The 15,624-nt window shown below is 42.1% G+C and overlaps 1 protein-coding gene across 1 annotated transcript in view; it reads right to left on the reverse strand.

The window, feature by feature from the left end:
- The window catches only part of FAM227A (family with sequence similarity 227 member A), a 94,416-nt gene that overhangs the window by 22,397 nt on the left and 56,395 nt on the right, over nt 1-15,624 (reverse strand). Inside the window, 2 exon segments of the mRNA XM_068561979.1 lie at nt 5,616-5,710; nt 10,429-10,577. Coding sequence (XP_068418080.1) covers nt 5,616-5,710; nt 10,429-10,577 — 244 coding nt within the window.

Below are 15,624 nucleotides of genomic sequence, written 5' to 3' on the forward strand. Positions count from 1 at the left end.
CATCCTCTTCCTTATTCTGGGCCAACTGTATATCTTTTTAAAAAGTTCTTTGTTTTGACATTTACATATCCTTTTCTGCTATCTCTGAGAGTAAAAACTTTTTTTACAAAATAAATTTATGTTCTTTGTGAAAAATTCATACAATGTATAAATGTATATAGTAAAAGAGTCTCCATCCTCACTTGCATTTTCTAGGAGTAAATTCTATTAGTGTTTTCCCGTGTATCCTTCCGAACCTTTTTATAAGCACATAATGACTTTATACCAAAAATGTATTTCAAAAATAAAAATAGAATCATACTATACACCATGTTTTATTACTTTAATTTTTCACTCATCAGTGTCTAAATACATTGCCTATAGTATTCTCTTGATTTATTAATTTTAGACATTGTTGACTTTCATTCTTTCATGTGATAAGGTATAAATCTGTCTTGTTTTTAACAGCAACAGAGTATCTATATTATGAACATGTCACATTTTACCTATTTATCTACTGAAATGTTAATTTTCTTCAGTTTTTGCTGGTACAGATTAATGCTGTAAGGGATGGCCTTGTATGAACATTTCTACAGGATAGATTCTTAGAAGTGAAATTGCCAGGTCTTCAGTGTATGCCATTAAAATTTTAATAGAATACCCTAAACTCATGACAAAACACCTAAAAAATGCTAGACAAATATTTAAAAATCCTTTTAAATGAATGAAGGAGCTTGTAAGAAAGTAAGGAAAATCCTTTGAGGCCTAGGGAGGTAAGGGAGCCCTGAAGTTGGATGCCCTGATTCAAAACAACTTCAAAGGGAGGTGGAATGATGGGTGTCCTTTGCTTGATCCTGGTGTTAAGCCGAACACCTCCACCGTTCCACTGTTCTGTAGGTTCTTTGTTGCTAATGGCTTTATCAAGTTACTGAGGTCTCCTTCTATTCCTAGCGTAGAGGGATGTAAAAAAATTGACTTCGGGGCTTCCCTGGTGGTGCAGTGGTTAAGAATCCGCTGCCAATGCAGGGCACACGGGTTCGAGCCCTGGTCCGGGAAGATCCCACATGCCATGGAGCAACTAAGCCCGTGCGCCACAACTACTGAGCCCACGTGCCACAACTACTGAAGCCCGTGAGCCTAGAGCCTGTGCTCCGCAACGAGAGAAGCCACCGCAATGAGAAGCCTGCGCACCGCAACCAAGAGTAGCCCCCGCTCGCCATTAGAGAAAGCCCGCGCACAGCAACGAAGATCCAATGCAGCCAAAAATAAAAATAAATCAATTAAATAAATAAAATTTAAAAAAAAAAAATTGACTTCGCTGGTACCAGAATACACCAGAGGGAGGGGACTGTCCTTTCTCAGGAAAACAAAGATTAGAGCCAAAGGCAGAGTGAGAGCTACATTGCTCTACATTAGAGATGAGCAGGAGTCTGGGGAAAGAAGAGAGAGGAAAGTGCACACGACTACAGAGGATGGTCTTGCAAATTGTGGGATGACTAAAGGGTTTTAAGAAGGCAACTCACATTAAAGGTCTTTGCATTACTGTGATATGGTTCCCCTTCTTCCTATCTCTTTAAACTTTGTAAAGTTTTCTATATACACAACACACCCACACAGGCCTTGTGTGAGCAGTTTTTGTGAAAATCAAGGGAAGAGGTGGTACGTGCACAGCACATGCAGGACAAAAGAGGAGCTCGGTGCCACAGAAAACATAAGTCCCCAGAGTTCAGGTATTTGGGGGAGGGTATGAGGCTCCAAACAAATCATATAGCAAATGCTTGAACCAATCTTTAATTAAATTCAAAGGAGTAGAGTAACCCCTGGTGACATCTGGGTTATGCGAGTAAAGTTTTTTATTAAGAATAGGTGATAATATAAAAACATTGGGGAAAAAAATGGGAGAGAATGTTTCATAAAATCTTGGAGTGGTAAAGATCTTTCTTAGTAGGAAATGAAATCCAGAAGCCGTAAAAGAGATGACCAATAAACATGTCTGTATAAAAATTTAAATTTTCTAGAATAAAATACCATAATTAAAGTAAAAAGATTAAATAGGAAACATTTTTTGCCAAATATATGACTAAGAATTGAGCTTCTACAAATCAAAAATGAGCAGAAGACTAAGAACCTTAGAAACAGAAATATTTCTACCAAGAATAGAAAAAAACAAAACCAAAACCAAAGGACATGAAGAGGCATTTCACGGAAATAGAAATTCCAAAGGATTATAACTATAGGAAAATAGATTTAACTTCACTCATAATTAAATAATTAATATTGAAACAATTATAACATAGTATTTCCCCCTCATCAGAATGGCAACAAATAATTTGATAATGTACAACATTGGCAAAGGTACATTCTCACATGCTGCTGGTGAGAATATAAATTGGTACAACTTCTTTGGAGAGCAATTCAAGGTATACAATTGATTTAGCAATTCTACTTCTAGGAATTCTTCCTACATGTATACTTGTACATATGAGCCAAGAAACACACAAATACTGAGATGTTCAAGACAGCAGTGTTTATAATAGCAAAGATTGGGAGCACGTACATGTCCACGAATAGGAAAATGGTTAATGAATTATAGAATACAGGTGCAACCATGAAATAAGATTGTGATAGATCTGTATGTGCTTTCATTCGGAATACCCTCTAAGACATGTTGAAATCAGTACAGAGTCTGATTTAGAACATGGGGTCTGGAGTCACACTGCTTGGGTTAAAATCCTGGCTCTACTCTTACAACTCAACAACAAAAAGACAAAAACTTAATCTAAAAATGGGCAAAGGACTTGAACAGACATTTCTCTAAAGAAGATATACAACTGGCCAATAAGCACATGAAAAGATGCTCAGTATCATTAGTCATTAGGGAAACGGAAGTCAAAACCACAATGAGATACTACTTCATACCAACTAGGATAACTATACCAAAAAGAATGGAAAATAAGTGTTGGCAAGGATGTGGAGAAATTGCAACCCTCGTATGTTGCTGGCAGGAATGTAAAATGGTACAGGCTCTGTGGAAACGTTTGGCAGTTCCTCAAAAAGTTAGACGTAGGCTTACCATATGACCCAACAACGCTACTCCTAGGTAGTATATATCCAAGAGAACAGAAAACATATGTACACACAAGAATTTGTACATAAATGTTCATAGAAGCCATGTCATTCATAATAGCCAAAAGGTGGAAACAGTCCAAATGTCCATTAACTAGTAAATGGATAAACAAAATTTGGTATAGTCATATAATGGAATATTATTCAGCCATAAAAAAGGTGAAATACTGACACATGCTACAACATGGATAAATCTTGAAAACACTATGCTAAGTGAAGGAAATCAGTCACAAAAGGCCACATATTATATGATTCCCATTTATATGAAATGTCCAGAATAGGCAAATTCATACAAACTAAAACTATATTAGTGGTTTCCAGAGGCAACGGGGAGAGGGGGCTGGGGAGTGACTGCTAATGAGTATGGGGTTTCTTTTTTGGGTGATAAAAATGTTCTGGAAGTAGACAGTGGTGATTATTATAGAACCTTGTGACTATACTAAAAACCACTGAATTTTACATTAAAATGCTGATTTTTATGGTATGTGAATTATAGCTTTTAAAAAAATCTTAGCTCTACCACTTACTAGCTATTTGACTTTGGGCAAGATACTGAATATTTCTGAGCCTTAGTTTTCTGATCCATAAAATGGAGATAATAAATAAAACCTACTTCTCTTAGGGTTGTGTGAGGATTAAATGAATTAATATGTATGATGTGTTTAGAACAATGTTTGCTATATAAGCATTCAATAATTGTTAGCTATTATATGCTAGGTCAAAAAAGCAAAGTGCAAAATAGTGTATATATTATACCAATTTTTGTTTTAAAAAAATGGTTTATATTCCTTGACATGCATCAGACATTTCTAGAAGGATATAAGGAAAAACTTGGTTTGCCTCTGGGGAGGGTGCATAGGGTCTGGCGTGGAAGAGAGATTAACTTTTTGTTACATATCCTTTAATACTGTTTGGTTTTACCACAGGCAAAGATCTTTTCGCTAAAAACTATGGTATTTAAAAAAAAAAAAAAGAATGGGCAGCAGAGTGTATCAGTGCTGTGCTTCTTAAAGTGGTAGAGTCACATGTTGGCTCTTCTGTCAGGAACATCCAGAAGGTCCCCCCCACCCCACCCCCGGTGAATAGCTCACTGAGGCATCTCCCTTCCATGTGTCTGCCAGGCCATTCACAGGCCATTCAGCTGCTTTCCACTCCTGTTAAACTCTGCCACTATCCACTCTAACTGCTGGGCTTCACCACCCCACCAGGACAGATCCCAGAGTAGGACATGACTACTCATCTCCTTGTCTCTATCTCTAGAGCAACCCCACGAGCCCCGTCAGCAGTAAGGACCGTAACATTGCTGGGCTTTATTTCCCCCATTTTACAGAAGAAGGTCAGAAGAGTTAAACAACTCGCTCAAGTAACACAGCTGAGGAGATTGCTGCAGCACCAAGATTTGAACCCATGTCTGTCTGTCTTTTCCACCAGGCCCTGCTACTTCTCAAAAGTTTCACTGCTAAATGCTGAGGGGAAATAGGCAGTGGAATAATTATGGAGAAATGAAGAACATTCAAGAAATCTTCTACAGGGAATTCCCTGGTGGTCCAGTGGCTAGGACTCGGGTTCAATCTCTGGTCGGGGAACTAAGATTCTGCAAGCTGCACGGCGCGGCCAAAAAAAAGAAAAGAAAAAGAAAGAAAGAAATCTTCTACAATACTTGCTATACTTGATCCAAATGCTATGGCCTGACTCCCTTGCTAGTTGGTGGCTTGGGGAAGCCCCAAAGCCTCTTGCCCTGTTCAGGGTCCTAAGGGCCTCTTCCCACTACGTAAGACTGAACGTGCCATTGATATAAACTACCATGCACTGAGGTTTGTAGGGAAGATTTGCGGGAGGGGAGGAGAAGAGGAGAGAACACACCGTAATCCTTCGCCTCTTGTGTTCTGGGGGCTGTGCTGGTGGCAAAGCTCAGAGGTTAAGAGCTCAGGCTCAGAGTCAGGCAGATCTGCATGCAAGTCTTGGCTTTATCACTTATTTGCTTTGTGAATTTGGACAAATTAGTTACCTGCTCTGAGCATCACTTTCCTCACTAATAAACTGAAGAATAGCAGGAGTAATTATCTCAAACGACTGTAACAGTAAAGTAAAATACACTGTATGCACAGGTTTAGTATAGCACCTGACATGTAGTGAGTAAGTGTTCATTACATGTTAATTATCATCACGACCTCAGGTAAACCTCATAAGAACACCAGGACCTAGGAATTATTGTCCCCATTTTATAGAGTAGAAAACTGAGACTCTGCTCTCTTTCCATTACACCCAGGCTCTTGAGTTTCAAGCAAGTAATTTAAATCCTGGAGAAATCCAGGCAAAATTCTCACTCAACTTGTGCCTACCTCAGTCAGTAATTACCCTTAGGAGATTTCCTTACTGTTTCACCCAAGTCTACAATCATAAATACCCCAATTCTTACCCTGACATCTTCACAGAGCTAGCTTTTCTAGCCAGATCTCCTAGCCCCCTTTAAATCATCTCTGCTATTAAGTTTGCAATCACGTGCTCACCGGCTTAGGAAGCATATTCTCAAGTTCTCTTGCTGCTGATATCCTTTTGACTTGTTGTGTTGCTTTCCTCAAGACCAGAGTCTGATAATTATGCTCTGTCAATGCAATATGCACAAAAAATGATCAATAGGGCTTCTCAGCTATGATGAGAAAGAGCATATCGTAGACCTCAGCTTTCTATTAATGTGAAAATGCCTGGGTATATTCAGATCATTGGGAGATGCTAGAGGAAGTCACTCAGGTAAATTCATAGAATTTCACTTGCATTTTAGCCAGATGTACACTTGTGGCCATACATTTGTCCATTTACTAATCTATCTGCCCATCCTTCTATCCATCCATCCAACATTTTGCTGAGCCGTTACTATGTGCTGGGCCCATGCTAGGTGCTGGAAGTAGACTATCTTCAAGGAACTCACAGCTTAGTAAGAAAAAAAGACAGGTAAATAATAAGTGTAACACTAACTCATGTGCCATGATAGAATTCTCTGTACAATACAGTATGGTCCCAGAATAAGGAAGAAGGAGCCTAAAGGCTTTAAAAATGCTAAGCAGAATCAGGAAAGGTGTTGTGATTAAAAGAGAAAAAAATATCCAACTCTTGCACCAAGTTATGGTTCTTCTGTAGAAGGTTAATAGAGGATATCTTAAAGACAGGAAGAGAGAAACTACAGATTATCTATAAACAGATAACAATTAGAATGACTGCAGAGTCCTCAACAGTAACAACGGAAGCTAGAAGATGACAGTGGAATGAAACAACTGAAAAATACAATAATTGAAATAAAAAATTCACTGGATGGGATCAATACCAGAATGGAGGTGATGGAGGAAGGAGACAATGAACTTGAAGACAGATCAATAAAAAGTATGCAATTTGTGTGTTTTCTAATATCATATGTGTGGTTTTCCACACCAGTTCTCCAATTCTCTGAAATAAACTGGGTGTCTAACAATTTAATTCAATCCAAATCTACCTGGAATTAGTGTCAGATCCCACTAGTTAAAAGACTCAATCCAACAAGACTGTCCCCACTTCAAGCACCAGTGTCAAATGCCGCCCATGCTTCTATCTAGCTAACTACAAGTTTGGGGGTTCCCATGACCCGCTTGGGTTCAATAATTCAGTAGAATGGCTCACGGAACTCAGGAAAGTGCTATGTTTACTATTACAGGTTTACTATAAAAGACATGACTCAGGAACAACTAAATGGAAGAGAGACATAGGGCACGGTGTGCGGGCTGGAGCACGGACCTTCCATGCTCTCTTCAGGCACGTCACCTTCCCAGCACATCAATGTGTTCAGCGACCTGGAAGTTCACCAAATCACATTGTTCAGGAGTTTCTATAACTCAGTCTCCAGTCTCTCTCTCCTCCCTGGAGGCTGGGAGGGCTGAGGCTGAAAGTTTCCACCCTCTAATCACGTTTGGTCTTTTTTTTTTTTTTTTTAATAGTTACTTTTATTTTTGGCTGCCTTGGGTCTTCGTTGCAGCACGCAGGATCCTCTGCTGTGGTGCGTGGGCTCCTCATTGCAGGGCGTGGGCGCCTCTCTAGTTGTGGCGTGCGGGCTCCAGAGCACGCAGGCTCTATAGTTGTGGCCTACATGCTCATTTGTTGTGGTGCGCGGGCTTAGTTGCCCCGCGGCATGTGGGATCTTAGTTCCCTGACCAGGGATCGAACCAGTGTCCGCTGCATTGGAAGGTGGATTTTTAACCACTGGACCACCAGGGAAGTCCCTCATGTTTTGGTCTTTCTGGGTCCTATCCTGAAGCTATCTAAGGCCCCAACCTGGGTCACTATATTAGGATATACTCAGGTGTGGATGGAAGACTAATAATGAATAACAAAAGACATTCCCATCACTCAGGAAATCCCAAGGGTTTTAGGAGCTCTGTGCCAGGAACTGGGGACAAAAATCAAATCTGTATTTTTATTATATACACAGTCTGAACAGCGTAGAGACAAAAGACTGGAAAAAATGAACAGAGCCTCAGGGACCTATGGGACAATATCAACAGGTCTAAAATTGTGTCATCAAAGTCCTAAAAAGAAAGGAGAGTGTGGTACCAAAAAACAATTGAAAAACCTCCCAAATTTGGCAAAAGACATAAACTTACAGTTTCAAGAAGCTCTGCAAACCCCAATCAAGTCTAAGTCAAAGAAACCCATGCCCCTACACATCATAATCAACCAGTTGAAAGGCAAGACAACTTGAGGGCAGTCTAAGAGAAATGCTTGACACAAAAGGGGAACAAGAATTTAAATGACTGTGGATTTCTCATCAGACCCTTGGGGCCAGAAGCTGTGGAACAACATTTGAAAGTGTGGAAAGAAAAGAACTGTCGACCCACAATTCTATAACCAGAAAAAAATATCCTTCAAGAATGAAGGTGAAAATGTAAAATAGATAGCTAGTGGGAAGCAGACGCATAGCACAGGGAGATCAGCTCGGTGCTTTGTGACCACCTAGAGGGGTGGGATAGGGAGGGTGGGAGGGAGACACAAGAGGGAGGAGATATGGGGATATATGTATATGTATAGCTGATCCACTTTGTTATAAAGCAGAAACTAACACACCATTGTAAAGCAATTATACTCCAATAAAGATGTTAAAAAAAAATAAAGGCAGTCTTGTGAGTAGGCCATTAAAAAAAAAAAAAGAATGAAGGTGAACTAAAGACATTCTCAGAAGAAAGAAAACTAAGTGAATTCACTGCCAGCAGGCTTATTTTAAATGAAGGGTTTTCTTTTGGGAGGGGGGGCGTGTAAGAAGGAAAATAATACCAGAGGGAAACTTGGAACTTCAGGAATGAAGGAAAAGCAACAGAAACTGTAAATATCTGGTTATACATAGTAAGTACAATATATATAGTTAATACAGAATATAAATAGTAAATATATAATATATATTATAAATCTATCTAGTCATACAGAGTAAATATAATACCGTATTTTCCTCCTCTTACATTCTTTAAAATATGCACGATAACCACTTCGGAATGCTGTTTGGCAGTTCCTCAAAATTTTAAACATATGACCCAGCGATTCCACCCTAGGTATACATACACCCAAGAGAAATGAAAACATATGTCTACACGAAAACTTGTACATGAATGTTCACAGCAGCATTATTTATGATAGTTACAAAGTAGAAACAACACAAACTGAATAAAGATAAAAATACTATATCTAAAACATTTGTGGGATGCCTAGAATTCAGAGGGAACTCTATAGCATTAAATGGTCATATTAGGTAAAAAGGTCTCCTTTTCACTCAGTTCAAAATATTTTCTAATTTCTCTTGATACTTCCTCTTTGACTCATAGGTCTATATATGGATATTTTGGGGACTTGCAAAGTCTCCCACAAATATTTACCTCTATTTGGAATCCCCTCTATACCTCTCAATGAGTGGCCCCCAAGTTCTGGGTTTTTTTAACAGCTTTATTGAGATGTAATTCACGTACTTCTCCATTTCTCCATCAAGAAAAAGGATTGCTTAACTTTTTGCAAATACTGATGACATGTGTGAAAGGGTCTAGAATGATACTTAAGTGTTTATGTTCTAACTCAGGTTTCTTAGGTTCTATACTTGTCTATTTGGCATCCGTTAATTACAGGGCCAAACTAATGGCCAAAGTTGTTTACATCTCCTCCATGATCCACAGCCCATACTCTGAGCTACCTCCTTTATCTAACTCTCACACCAAGCCAATATTTCCCCTGACTTATTAAATCAGCCCAGGCCCAGGTGCCGGACAACTAGGGACAGCCCTTATACTCCAAAGCCCACCGGAATTATTCAATATAGCCAATCCTAAATTGTTTACCCTGTCATGTCTTGCCTTTCCCAAGGAAATCCCAGTAAGAGCTGTGGCCTGTGCTTTCCCGTTGCTCCTTTTGAAACCAAGCGGGGCCCTGTGGGGCTCCCAGGCACGGAGGCCTCCTTTTGTCCCCCATTTCTTATAGGCAAGACTCCATCCTCCATGACCTTCCCTGAGTTCCAAAGGGTGGATTCAGACAGTTGCTAATCAAGGGAGGAGCAGCCAAGGACCACCTGAGACAAGATTAAGGGGGGGGGGGCGAGCCCTGCACACACCCGAATCTTGTCAGGACCCCAGCTTTGAACCACTGTTATAAAACCCCTCATCAAATCCTCTGGCGTTGGGACACATAGCTTTTATGAGGCACAAGCCCAATGTGTCCCCCTTTGCCTGGCAAAGCAATAAAGCTATCCTTTTCTACTTCACCCAAAACTCTGTACCCGGGATTGGATTTGGCACCGGCGTCCAGAGAGGCCGACCTTTCAGTAGCAATTTCTGCCTCCTAACCAACACTGGAGCTCCCGCCCAGGGTCCTGTGCGGTGAGCTGCGCCTCCCGTTTCTAGAACTGAGAGTAACAAAGTTTTCTTTCAATGGCATTGACCTGTGTGGTCGCTCAGTCACCTTTGTAAATTAGCACCCAGGTACAAATCAGTTTCTAACTCAATAAATGCTGGTTTCTGATGGGGGAGAGAAGCAGTGATCATATCGTAGATTTATTTTCTTCCATTGCCAACAGTCTCTCTTCCCCACAGATATTAGCACTGTGCTGAACTCATTATCACAAAAGTGGAACTTAACTAGTGATAACTGAACTGAAAAGACAATTGTGTCTCCTCGTAAGATATTGCTTGATGTCAAGGCCCAAGGCTAGAACCACAGGTGCAAATGAGGGTGGCAGATTAGGTTCCAAAAAACCCAAGAAACTACGGTTTTGGAGATGATAACTAAATCAAAAGCCTACATTTCTCCTTTAGGTGGTTAATGTACCTTTTGAGGTATTCTGTATTTGTGAGCCATCCATTGAATTCTTCTGGGCAAAAGAGGTTCTCTCATTGGTTGAATTCATATCAGAAGATGCCAAGAGAGGAAAAAACAAAAAACAAAAACAAAAACACAGAAGAACAAATTTAGTAAAACTGGTAGTGAGAGGAATACAAAAAGTATACGTGCAGTTTCCTAGATATTTGTCCTTGTTCTCAACAAAGGAACACGTAGAGGGAGACATTTCAGGCACAGCTCAACGACTCAGCCCTCCATCCTGGGAGCACGGGGGAAAGCAGTGGCTGATGTAGAAAATACGTGAGCTGGGGACTGAGGCAGACTGGGGCTCCAGTCCCAGCCCTGTCACTCAACAGCTGGTGATCTCGGGCAAGTCACTGAACCTCTCGATTGCATGGTTTCCTCGTGGGGTTCTTCTGGGGATTAAGTCAGCTAATGCATGCAAAGTGCATGAGTTGCTGCTCGTGGTATGTGCTCCGCTGACATTGCACGGTTGTTTATGCAATCACTCACCACACTTCCTTCAGGAAACATTTCATTGAGCAACTTCTAATGTGTCTGGCACTGGGCAGAACCTGAAACCTAATCTCTGCCTAGAGGAGCTCCCAGTCTAGCAGGGGAGATAATAGTAAACAGACAATTATGCTAAGGTGTGGAAAGTACCACATATTACAGAGGTAACATAATTTAGGATTAGGTTTGTATGTGAGTGACAGAGACTCAAAATTAATAGTGGCTCAAACTAGGTAGAAATTTCTCTCCCACATAATAGTCTGAAGGTAGGCAATTCAGGGTCTATATGTTATTTCTGCTGTGATAAGTCCTTAGGGACTCCGACTTCTTCCAGCTCAGTTCCAAGTCTCCTAAGATAGGACCTTTGTTCTTAGGGTCCAAGATGGCAACTAGAGCTCCAGTCATCACATTCACATTCCAGGCAGCAGAATGGAAAAAAGGACAAAGAGACTAAGGAGTCACATGAGCTGTTTTTTGAAGGAGGGCTCCCAGAAACGGCCACAAGGCACATCTGCTTAAACCTCATTAACTGGATCTGAGTCACATGGCTACACATAGATGTAAGGGAGGTGAGGAAATGTAATCTTTATAGGTTCTCTTTTTTTTATAGAGGGAGGAAACAACAAATATTGGGGAACAGTTAATCGTCAGCAGTACCAGCAGAGTATTCTAGGAAGCCAGAGTGGCGAATGCTTGATTCTGTCTGGGGCAGAGCTGGAGGGCTTCCAAGGAGAGAAGACACTTTTGTTCTGTCTTTAAGGATGAGTAGGAGTTTGGCAATGTTAAACAGATGGCCCACCAAGTGGCAGACAAGCAGTCCACCAGCCTCAACAATCATCACTTTGCTTTTATATAAATATGATATTTGAATGGGAAGAAGAAAGCTGAAAGGACTTCCCATCCACCATGCAGCTGGTTGTCCAACAGCTACTGATTTGTATAGTGCTGAAGTGGTTACTCAGATTTGTTAGAGAAAAGATACTCCTGGAGCACAGTGAAGCATCATGCTCTTTCTTAACAGGCCTCGGAGAGATCTGTCATGGAGCAGAGAATAGACACAAGGAGATGGGCTTGGTTGAAGTTATTAGACCCTCGTATTTGTTGGAGAGGCAGCATGATGATGCAGAAAGAGCTCAGAATGACAGCATCCTGACGTCATCTGAAGTCAGCCGTGTGGCCTGGGGCAAGTTTTCACCAGTTTGAGTCTATTTCTCCCTTTGTCAAATAAAGATAATAATTACCTACCATGCAGGGATGCTGTAAGGACTAGGAGGATATATGCAAAGAAAATCTGCACACGGTGGACTCTCCAAAGTCCTTTCCCACCCACTCTCTTGTGTTGTGACCAGCAACTGCCCTCTGAATGTATGAGGCAAGGTGACTATTGCTGGGCTGGGGGGTAAACTAAGACTCCTCTGGGACCCCCTTCCTACCATGGCACAGAGGAGATGGAACCATTCCACCCCGTGTCACCCTGCCGCTCAGATTCTGCACACTGAGGGCTTAGCTGTGATGGGACAGAGCAGCAGGGAGGCCTGCTTTTGAGCCAACGTGAGATTCAATCTGGGGATGCCCTGGAATGTCTGCGAGGGAAGTGGGCTTTGCAGATCTGGTATTAGCAGGTATGGGAATGGGCTGCAGGAATTTGGATCATTATTGTTAAATGACCCTTATGTACCCATGCTCTGGAACTTGGGAAAATTCTGGTTAAAATGAGCAAACATTCTGACAGGACATGGCTAGACAACAATTTATGGGACATCTCCTAAACCTAGATTGAATCTATAAGAATTAATACCAGTCATGATGCCCATTTTGCAAATAAGAACAGAGAGGTTCAGATTTGCTCAAAGCTATATAACTATCTGTTATAGTTATATAACTATATATAGGGGGAAAATTTAGCTCTTCTGGAACCAAGCCTAGTATGTCTTTCTGCCTTTGCCTGTGGCTCCATGGTGGTCACTCACTCGTAGTCCCCATATTTTGTCACAAATACATGAAACTTGGGTAGAAATTGTTTTTTCTCTAACCCTGGCCTCTCCTCTGGTCTAGCCTTGCATGTTTAACTACCTACTTGACATCTCCATTTGCACTTCTCACAGGCATATTAAAGTTAACAAGTTCAAAACTGAACTTGATAGTTTTCCCCCACCCCTGACCCTTCACTTTCCATCTCACAAACCCCGCACACCTTCAGCTGCTTAAGCCACACACTGGGACGCATGCTTGACTCCTCCCATTTTCCCCGCTCCTCCCCACTCCCAAAGCCAATCCATTAGCAAGTGCTGAAATATCCATCTCCAAAACACCTTCCAGATCTCTCTGCTTCTTGCCTCCTGCTGTCACTGCCTCTTCCTTAGACAACTGCAAAAGCCTCCTAACTGGTCTTCTGTCCCCCTCTCAATTATATTCTCCATATTCAGAAGACTTTGTGATCTTTTAAAAAATAGAAATCAGATCATGTCATCCCCTTATTTCAATGGATTCCCACAGCACTGAAATTATATCCATACTTCTTACTATGACCCGCCCAACTCTGCAAGATCCAGCCCCTGCTACTTCTCCAGCCTCGACTCCTGCCCCTCTTCCACACACACACACACACACACACACACACTGGGCTACAGCGTCACTGGCCTTCTCTCTGTTCCCTGAATATCTCAACTCCCTTTTATTTTTTTTGCCTCAGGGCCTTTGCACATGCTGTTCCCTTTTCCTGGAAGGTTCTTTCATTCACTCTTCTAATGGCTGACTCCTTCTCATCCTTTGGTTCTCAGCTCAAATGGCACTTTCTGGGGGTGTCATTTGTCACATGTTCTCCACGTTCATGAGACCCAGGCCCCAAAGTGAAAGACTTAAGCTGCTCTCCCAGCTTCTTTTGTGGCTGGGTGCAGACATTTTACCTAGGCTCTAGCCCTCAGAGGCAACGCACCTGCCTGAGACTTCAAGTTGGAAATGAGCAATGTGGGGAAGTGGGGAACCAACGAGACTCTAGCTTTTGGAGAGACTGTTGACAGGGGCAACTGGCTTTTCAAGGAAAGCAGAGTGGAGTTTTGAGCATCAGTCCCCACTACCATCGGTCGGCGCACATTAGCGTACCTTTGCAGGGGTGTATGGTTTGGGCATCGTTCTTGGTGGCATGGCATTTGAAACCAAAGCACTGGCCCATCCTGGAGAGCCGTGCACCACTAATACCCTTTAATACATTCTTCCTGTTTAAAGTAGCTGGAGTAGACTCCGTTGTTTGCAAATAAGAACTCTGATGATGATTCTTCTTTACAAAGGTCTTATTTGACAATTCTCTCATTTTACTAAATGAACGAATGACCCGGTCTCTAATAGGTAGGAGCCCTTATTTATAGCTGAGCCTCATGGCAGAAGTCAGATATACCGTTAGATGCTTTTTCATTCCCACTGTGCAAATTCTCAACACGAAGTGGGAGAAGGGCAAACCACAGGTCAGAGACTTAAAGTGACTGCCATTCATTCCCCTGAAGTGTGGACTCCCAGACAGATTGCTGCCATTGAAAAGCACATTTTGAACACAGCCAACTATTTCCTTGAGCAGATGGGAAAGCATGTTTGCTAAAAAGAAGAGAGAGGATCTGCCCGCATGAGGAATTTGATGACTCCCTCCATCCTGGTTTGCCCAGTAAAACTTCAGCTGCTTTTAAGGCTGGAAAGCTTTTGATTATTTCTATTTCTGGGGAAGAAAACTGACTCTCTTAGCTGGGTTTCTGAAATAACTGTCAGAAGATTTTACGTATTCCAGTACAAGAAAATACATGTGCTTGACACGGTTGTGACAGGCAGTGCAAAAACACTGAATAATATTTTGATCTCGGTCTGGGAGTGACAGCTGTCCCTCCACAGTGCCTGTTTCGTCTATACTTTTGGAGGCTGACATTTATAGAGCACCATTATACACTAAGCACAGGGTGAAGAGTTTACATAGATGACCTCCTTTGTGAAGTCAAGAGATATTTGTTGAGTGTCTTCTTTGTACGTGGTCTATTCTAGGAGCTTGAGATAGAACAGGGATAAAGGAAAAGAGGTCTTGCTCTCATGGAGTTCACATTCAAATAGGGGGAGACAGATACTAAACAACATATAAGTCCTGCAGGAAGAATAGCAGAGCGTGATAAGCACAGTCCGAGGAATCATAATAGGCAACGTGATGACAGAGAGTGGCCGGGGGGCCAGGGACGCCACTAAGGCAATGACAGAAAACTGGAATCTGAAGGACAAGAAGGAGCCAGCCCTTCCCTCAGGAGCCCCGAGGAAAGCACGTTCCAGGCAAAGGCGACAGCTAGTGACGCAACTGGGCACAGGCCTGGAGCGCCCCAGAGGCAGAAGGAAGTGCAGTGAGGGAATGGAAGTGAGGAGGCTGGAGAGAGAGAGATGGTGGCTGGATTCTGCAGGGCGGTTCAGGTCAGGCTAAGGGGTCTGGAGTTCACTTGAAGGCCACGGGAGAAGCTGCTGAGGTTTAAGCAGGGAACAACCTCGTCTGGTGTCTGTCTGTCAAAGGTCACTCTGGTCGCTGTGTGGCGACTGGGCTGGGGCTAAGAGTGAAGGAAAGGAGCCCAGGAAGAGGCTACTGCCACGAGCCAGGAGAGGAGTGACGCCGGGGCTGGGAATCAGTGCTCTCCCCTCCCCTTGCTAAGTTGA

Source organism: Eschrichtius robustus, chromosome 13, assembly GCF_028021215.1.
Source record: "Eschrichtius robustus isolate mEscRob2 chromosome 13, mEscRob2.pri, whole genome shotgun sequence".
In the NCBI taxonomy this organism is placed as follows: Eukaryota; Metazoa; Chordata; class Mammalia; order Artiodactyla; family Eschrichtiidae; genus Eschrichtius; species Eschrichtius robustus.